The 9,269-nt window shown below is 36.2% G+C and overlaps 1 protein-coding gene across 1 annotated transcript; it reads right to left on the bottom strand.

Moving 5' to 3' along the window:
* Window positions 1-4,011: 4,011 nt before the first annotated feature.
* LOC143446697 (calcium-independent phospholipase A2-gamma-like) lies at window positions 4,012-8,979 on the bottom strand. Its single transcript, XM_076946453.1, has 10 exons — window positions 7,844-8,979; window positions 7,499-7,663; window positions 7,227-7,381; window positions 6,967-7,128; window positions 6,748-6,863; window positions 6,429-6,540; window positions 6,237-6,366; window positions 5,938-6,136; window positions 5,549-5,617; window positions 4,012-4,996 (listed from the first exon to the last, which is right to left on the bottom strand). Exons 1-10 carry the CDS (start codon window positions 8,873-8,875, stop codon window positions 4,839-4,841), a joined length of 2,298 nt encoding a protein of 765 aa, XP_076802568.1. The 5' UTR covers window positions 8,876-8,979; the 3' UTR covers window positions 4,012-4,838.
* Window positions 8,980-9,269: the final 290 nt, after the last annotated feature.

Here is a 9,269-nt window from a genome sequence, read left to right on the forward strand (position 1 = left end):
AATCCTTACGTAGTTAGTAGTTTCTTACAAATGTAAAACTCCAAAAAACAGTCACGATAATTTGTATAAAATTCCAATAAGTTTATAGGTGGTTTAAAACAAATCGGTTAGTCGTCCTGGTTTCTAATTGAGACAAATGAGTGTTACGACGGACATATCAATTAAGCAAAATGTATGTTTCGGTATCGGACGTTTTACAAACAGAAGTTCGGTAAACAGGCTTGGGCGGTGAGGAATTATCGCCTAATTTAAAATGTGGAAAGACTTTTCTCAGTCATTTCCAATAAACCATTTTTGTTGGCAAATTACATGCTGGTCAACAGAGCACCGTTAGCAAAACAATCGCACTCATGACTAGTAATGCAATCATAAAGACATGCATGAACATCAGTGGCAGTCATAAGTTCATAACCAAATAATCATTAACCTATGAAGAAAATCGTGATTTGACACTTCCGCCACTCGAGTGTGAAGTAGTGATAAGTTCTTCTGCTTACCCTTTCGTGTCGTCTACATGACAGCACTAATAACAAAATAGAACAAATAAAATGGAACACTTTCAGCTCATTTTCTGTCGTTCTAGAGGTGTTATTGATATATGTAGAAAATTAGAAATTTCCTCCTTGACTAAACGGCATTTACACCCAGGGGTAGATTTGTCCCAGGTTAAGCAAATTTGGTTTACAAATTATATTCCGGCCATCGGAGCACTGTTAGCAAAACAATCGCACAAGTCGCTCCATTCTTGTAAATGTAAAGGCAGTCATAGCCAAATTACCAGTCGCTTACAAAAAAAACACTTCCTCTATTCATGAGCTAAGTGATGAGCTCCTCCACTAATCCTTTCGCGTGGTTAAACATCTTGCCCAAACACCTCACTGCTGCACAATATGTTTAATTCACACATGCGAAAATACGAAATGTAGAAACTTTTTCAATGTTTCAACACTAAAGGGTTTGATGACATTATTTTAGCTTTAATGATAATATGAAACGAAAGTCCCGGTAACAGTACTAACATGTTTGAAGTTTAAAGTTCAATCAAAGACAAGCTGCAAATAAATCTCGAATCGTAAAATTTTCTTTTTTAGTAAAAAGGGGCAAATGATAATTCCTCCACTAAATATCCTATGTGAAGGCGATAAACCTTGTCCGTATTCACTGATACCTTGGAAAGGCGGCAGCGGTAAATTTTGTAATCGATTGTAATAGGCTGTTTTATTTTCTCTAGCAGCTGTCTGGCGTCGTTACTTATACACACTTAAATATCTAGATCATACGTAATTTATTCATAAAACTGAACCCAAGTTATACTGTAGCTTAATATACTGTATAAATTCAAAAACTGTGTTCACATATTTAAGTTTTTGCTGTCAACACACAAGCTTCCGCTATAGCTTTGTCTTGCTCCGACAAGCGTGAATAAGCCACTTTTTTACAGAAAACTTAACTTATTCAAAAACTGCAATTGGTATACTGCTTCAGAATCATCAGAGATTGTTACTGTTCTGTTGTTCTGCCATCGGCATAAACCACGTTCTAATCTATAGTATAGTATATGTATGGTATAATTCCATAACAAAAGTTTTAAACAGCGTAGCATTAAACACTCTTTCACAGCGTTCATTAACGAGATACAACTTATTGATTCGTAAACAAGATTATCAAAACCACTTGAAAGTGGAGATTGCCTATTATCATATTTTCCTTTGTTAGAACACTTGATCACCCTAGTTTTTGCTTTTAGGTTATTGAATTTAGTGCGTTCCGGACGACAACATAAAACGAAATCCGGGTTCGCCGGAAGGTTTGATTAATGTTCTCAATGGACGATCTTGGATCTAATTCGCTTACGTCAGACCTTTTAGGTCAGTGGTTCTCAGCATTCTTCTGATGGTGTCCCACCTACGTGGTTTGTTGTTACTACGTACCACTCGGTTCCAAAATAACTTAACTTGCACAAATATATAATTGTGATTGCTAAAAAGATATCTTAATTATCTTCAAATTAATAAAAAGCACAGGTTAATGTAAATGCTACAACTATTTCCAGGCGCTCCCCGCCTGGGAATTTTGAGGGGGCAGAATATACGATCGCACCCTCAGTTTTTTTCTTCACCGATCCGATATACAATTTTTTTAATCGAACTTTTTCTTATTTTTGGAATCGATATTATTCAGACTACGATCATTGCCCACAAAGGTTTCAATTTACCTCGTATAACCGTTTCGAAGACGATTATTATATACCGTGTTGCTGAACGCGACTGCTCGACACAAGCGCTTAAATCATTACAAAATTAAAAACGTTTAGCCGTGATTGCGATTAATGGATCGCAGCAAAGGAAAACATAATACGACACACACGCGACACATAATCACTAGGACATTTAATCACGTGACACATAATCACTAGGACATTTAATCACGCGACTTGGATACTTAATCACGCGACATTTAATCACGCGACACATAATCACTTAGATGTCGGAAAAGCGTGAGGAAAATTCAGTAATTCAAGCTCGTGTGCATCTCTCTGTGGAGTCTAATGACGAATTAAGAACAGCTGTTCGGTGTTTACCAGCCTTAGCCATGGTCCCTTCCTCTGACGTAGTCAAGTCATTTCTGATCTTAGCTGATAGCATGCCCGATCACGAGAAGATGCCTGAGCTGCTTTCGTATTTCGAACACACATATATCAGAGGCAGACGACGTCCGGGACGTGGTGAAAATTACGGCTCAGCCATCTTTCCAATCGAAAGTTGGAATCATTACGAAGCAGGGGCAGGTTGCATTGCAAGAACCACAAATGCAGTCGAAGGTTGGCATTTTGGTCTCCAAGTGCGTTTTCAATGCCACCACCCGACATTGTGGAATTTCATACAGGGAATTGAAAAAGACATTCAAATGCAACGTGCAACGTTTCTGCAAGGAATTGCTGATACTCAACCTTCTATTCCAATGCGGTACAAGGCACTGAAACTGCGCGTGCAAAACACAGTTGACCGTTATCTGTCAAGCGAGATTTTAGTCTATCTTCGTGCAGTTGCTTACATTTCCCATGCATAACATTGCTGTAAATTGTAAATGTAAATAAACATTGTAAATGTGTGATTAAATGTCCTAGTGATTATGTGTCGCGTGATTAAGTGTCGCGTGATTAAATGTCCTAGTGATTATGTGTCGGTGATTAAGCGTCGCGTGATTAAGTGTCGCGTGAGTAAGTGTCACCAAACCAATAAATAGATAAAAGCTGCAAGAGTAAATAGCGCAACATGTGACAGACAAGCAGAAGTGGGACAAGAAAGCCCAATGTGTGAAATGAGATAATACAAGAAAGTAGAAAGCGTAACACCGGGCGGATTTCTGAAAACGCCTCAACTATGACATAATAATATATTTTTTCCGTTTAATGTGATCACTGGTGATGTGTCCAGTCAGTTAATGGTATCAAAATGCAAAACTTTTTAAGTGAGTCCAAAGAACGGATTCAACTATAAGCAACTTCTACTTCTCTAAATAAACTTCGTTTTACCAATTCAAATTTGTGATGAATAACAATACGTAATTCGTACGTTTTTAACGATGGGAAATCAGTTTAGCAGGAGACCAAAGCAAAAAAGCTGCTCTTAAAAATTACTCCAAAGATATGAATTATTTGATGAAGCCTAACGTTTATTTCCCCATACGTAATTAAAGCTATACACAGGCCAAATTAATTTAACAAAACAAAACGCAGGAATAATTTACTTTTAAGATTTTTGCGAAGTAAGTTGCCATGTTCTCAGATAGGTCGTAAAATTCTTTGATTTGATTAGCAAATTTGAATTGTCTCCCCCGGCCAATATTTTTAATTTTCTTTCGAAAAATCGACGCCTGTCGGTGTAAGATATTATGTCGGCCAGTTTCATACACGACTACTGAGGCACAGTCAGACACTGTTGTCCAATAACGATCACCACAATGTTTCTAAAGCTTGGACTATACAATAATATGATTTTTCTTTGCTCGTATCTTATCTTTATTATATTTATTGCAAGAGATGGTGTAGGTTGCAACAAATTCTAATGTAAATACATGTCGGAAAATTACACCTTTTAACCATGTGCTTGTTATAGAAAGTCGAAGCAGGAAAACGACAGCGTGATGATCACATTTTTGACAGCTTCAAGCCACATCAATAAATTCCGTACAACCAGCTCCTATTTGACCGCGCAGGTAATTTTATCACAAAGGCATATTTTCATAAAACACGTCATATAGCTCTGGAGACAACACAAATATTTACAATACACAAATAAAGACTTTTTCCTGTGATGACAGAAAAACGCCTGCCTAAAGATAGTAGAATAAGAGTGGAAAAACTGCATGCAGGAAACACAATGCGTGTAGTTTCAATGGATTGTTTCGCGACTGAAACCAAATTATCCCAAGTTGCTTGTGTGTATGTTCGTTATTTTCTTATCGGAATAAAATAGATTCTAAAACCCTTAAACTCATAGAAAGTCTTAACCAACATAACCCCAATCGGTGATCAAACACAATGATCATTATCTAGGAGGAAAAGGCCAGAAGTAATTCATACAAAAATACATATACTGCAGTTCGTTTCCATATTACAATAATAGCTCAGTTTGGAGCACCATTGTGGATTTTCATTTAACGAACATTGCAATCGAGTACACACATATCTAAAAAGCAAAAGATAATGTGCAAGGGACTTGGGCTACAAAAAAATCGAAAATTACCTGTAAAAGTTAATACTTCAGTATACTCGAAAGTAACATTGTCTAGGATAATATGCATAGTATGAAAAGAGAGTTAAAGAAAAATGCCCATTATGTCAAGCCGATATTACGCATTCCAAGGATCTTTCTGTCGAGCAAAGTATCGACGCAAGTTTTAAATTTGTAATCGTTTTTCTCAATGTACTCGCATGCATTTCCCACAAGCAGGTCAAGTTTTTCCGAGCGACACTCGTCCAGTAGAAGAGGCTCTGCAAAGCATAAGTCGTTCGTATTATTGAGGGTAAAAAAGACATCGCATCGTGCATCGCTTACTAGTACCCATTACCCAGCTATAATGTTTGTAACGACATCTGGCATTAGGTTATTAAATGGCGTAAACGTTCAAAATGACAAAGACAGACAGACAGACAAAGCTTAACCTTAAGTAGTATTAATGAACAAATTGTAAATTACTAAATTATACGAGGCTTAACTAACGCAAGATATTCCTGTTATGAATGAAATAAACGTCTATTTTTTTTTCTTCCTTGAGGTTATGAAGATGTCTTATTCATACGTCATCTTAGCACAAGCTTCAGGCACATAGATTTCATGTTTTAACGTCATAATTGTCTGCCACCCAATAGTTCAAAACGAGCGGCAAATTTACGTTTTACGGGATACATTTTTTAATTGCTTATGAAATATTATTGAAAGGATCTTTGTCCGATATTTTTACTGACATCTCGTCTTTGATTTAAAATCAGATTGTTGTCAACCTAACCTTTACGTACGTACTGCAATATAAACAAAAAACATACCTTGAATAAACGGATTAAATCGAAAGTAGGTCCTTGGAGGCAGCAAATCATGTATGACTGTATGAACCTCTATAAAACAATTTTTTTATCGTATGCAAGCATCACACGTACTTCCACAGATCAACTTTGTGCACTATACACAATTTCCCATACCATGCGCATTGTTGTGCAGTAAATGCAGTAACAATATTGGGTAATACTGTAATATTATGATAGTAAATTTCTACAGCGCCTAATACTTTCCGGAGTACTTTTAAAATGGGTAAAAAAGATTGTGTACTATGAATACACCTACATGATACGTGTTTTGTGCACTATTTGTAACTATAATATTGGGAAGTGGCTGACAGCAGACTAGCAGTGTATTCAACTATTCATAATAAATTTACCTGAAACGCTTGTGGCACTGTCAACAAACTTTAAAAGCTTGTCTTTAAGGCTAAGAAAATCTTCTCCCATCGGGCCAACTGTAGGTTCATATCTTCCTGTCCCGACTGAAACTACACATTGTATTGGAGAATTCGGCCATAGCAGCCTGCATTCATGCAAAGCAACTCCAGTTGGGTTATTAGTTAGCACTCCACCATCCTACAAAAAGAAAACATGCAGTAGTCTTGATACTATTACAAATTAATGTAATGTTTACAGCAAAGTCCATGTTTTATTTTAAACTAATGACCAAACCAACCTGATGTATGTTACGGTCTCGTTTATATTCCTCAAAATACCCAGGTGCAGCGGAGGATGCACGGATTGCTTCCCACATTGTTGCCCGGCAGGTTCCATTCCACTGAGTAATGCGCGTTCCAGGAACAATACTACAAATTGCAATGACAAGTTGTGCAAAATGGAGCTTGTTTTACATAAGGCATAATATTACCTGTAGTTTCTCCACATATAGGGTTTTAAAACCAATCTGTTGACTAATGTTGACACTGCGCTGCATTTTGGAACTTCTTCCTGAGCAGCAGTTTCAATTAGTAATTCATTTCCTAAATTTTATGCAGAAATACATAAAACACATTTATTATAAAAATAAATATAATCGTATGAATTGTAAAACCTATTTAAATGCACTGTATACATATCTATATATTATTTATTTATATGTATGTTACTATATTCATTGGTATTTTGATTTTATGTAATGTACAAATCATCAGAAATAAACAAAAAAAACTTTTCAATAGTGTACCAACCAAATACATCTTTCAAGAGCTTCTGATAGGTTTCGGTATTGTAGTAGGCATGTGAAAATACCAAAGTTCCTGTACCAAGTAACCTATTTTGTTTGAAGATTTCTGAACTCAATGATCTGGAGGAAAGGATAGACTAAAACGCTGCCATAATATATACATGACATTAACACAACTATTTCGAAGCAATAACATAACGATTAGTACTGGAATTGAACTCACCTGTACAGCTGCCCAAGCTCACATATAGGGACTTTTTTAATACCAACTAAGAAACCCAATATGGCACCAGTGCTAACGCCACAGATGTAATCAAACATTTTATGGATAGGTTGCCCACTGAGCTCTGTAATTCGACGTAGAATTTCAACCGCAGCCAGACCTCTAAAACCATTGGAAATGCATAAAAAAGTTCATATGTTCATTAACATTTATTTCACACTTAATTTAGAAACATAAATTCGAATTCTAATCAAACGAACCTGCTTCCACCACCATCAATGGCAAGTACTCTGATACCATTTTGTTTGGGAGGATCCACTGCTCCAAGCATTGCCAATGTCATCCTTAGAATAGGAATCAAATTTTGGTTGTAAGTTGTTCGGTAGAGATACATGATCTCTTTGATTGCATCTTCCTATAAAACAACAGCATGCTTTTCACAGAATGCGCATTGCATGTTCCCACAAGTAATATAAGTAAATACAGCTCAATATACAACTACAGTAGTAGAAGTTGTGTAGCTTTGTTAAACCTTCACTGCAGTTATTCTTGTATTAGGAAATCGCAGTAAGTGTTCAGCAAGATCCTCAACCTGACGGGTGATTGATGACAAGTTGTTGGCCTCACGAATTGCTTGCAACAAATATCGAGTGCGATTGTTTATGCTAACTTTTTGTGAAAGTTCATATTTTTCAGCCTACAAATAAAATATATGATACAAACAAATACATATATTAATATTCAACTGCATGCAAAGAGTTTTTTCAATAGCTACAAATTTCTTCATTATAGGACTGATCACAGGCAAATTAGACAAATTACATGCATATACCCTTTATAGCTATATGTATATATATCATATAAAAATAAATTTCACCTGAATTCTGAGTTCTTCCTTTTGTTCTAGTTCTGCCTGTTTAAGTTTTGTTGTATCTTCTTTGCTACCTACGTATGGTATGTACTGGTAGAGCATTTCCAACAATGATGGAGGTGGTTTCACCTTTTCAGCATCAACATTTTTTTTTGACAAGTCACTTTTATCTTCACCGTCTGCTGCTTGTGTAACTCCGTGTTTATTATTTGAAAGGGATGATTTCTGACGTGCTGTTGTACGTGACAAGAAGCTGAAAAAACTATTAACTGGAGTTTCTACAATCCATCTCACTGAAGAAAACAAAGCATTTTCATCAAGCTTTTCAGCCTCTGCTTGTGGTGTCAATGAAGTAGCAAGATGTTCATATTGAGAACGTGCAACTTCAATAGATTTTGAAACAGTATCAGTCTTACTAGTAGGAGGTGCTTTTTGACTGGAAGTTGTCACTTTCTTTCCCTTTTGAAAACTGCCAAGCCCAGCTACAGCAATAAAGCCATCTTCACCTGCTTTTTGATATGTATTTCTTGAACCTTCATAATCGTATTCTGGGGAAGCAGAAGAACCCTTCACGTCAGAAAAAGAATAATATACAAGCCTTTGATTCTGTAATGATTTTTGCTTAGCCTCACTCACTTTAATTGCAGTATTTGCAAAAGCTAGTTTAAATGGGATTGGTATGGAATTCCTTGCATGTCTGAGTGTTTCACCAATGGAATGGCTCCATGCTCGTTTATTGCTTACACCTCTCACTGACATTCTCACCACAAACCGAAGGCCATAAAAACATTTATCTCTTAGTAGCAAGCATCTATGTTGGGCAGAATACGACAAGTCTCTTCTTTGTAGACTTGCAACCAATTTGCGACGTATACAAATTTTCAAAACACTTTTAGACCTTTTTCCAGACATTCTACTGGACTTCCGCTGTGAATTTCCACTGCAACCATGAAATGTATTCCGAGTTTTTTTCCATGAAATTACCACATTCCTGGAAATGTGCGAAGCCGCTTCAGACATCATTGTTGCAAAAGCCATTGTTGTAGAAGCATACTGTCACGATAGAACAAACTTGTACTGTGTGATCCAAATCAATTTTATAAACAACAAACAACAGAATGTAAAGCAAGCGACTCTTTTTTCTAAAAAGAGAAAGTATGCTACCTTATATTAAATGTATAAAGAGGAATATAAAACAACAGAAAAATTCATATACTGTAAAGCATCTGATAGGCAACGTACATTCTTTCTTAAAATAGTATTATTTTCATTTCTGCTTCGCTACAAAGCTCAGAAGTTTCAAACTAGGGCAGTTGGTGAGTATGAAAATAGTAGGCTACCATGCTGCACTTTAGCTAACTACAAAAACAACAATCTGTGCAAATGCATGAGAAAAGTTACAAAACCTGAAAGGATTAAAACGTGCAAGATA

The sequence above is a fragment of the Clavelina lepadiformis genome, chromosome 2, assembly GCF_947623445.1.
Source record: "Clavelina lepadiformis chromosome 2, kaClaLepa1.1, whole genome shotgun sequence".
NCBI classification, from domain to species: Eukaryota; Metazoa; Chordata; class Ascidiacea; order Aplousobranchia; family Clavelinidae; genus Clavelina; species Clavelina lepadiformis.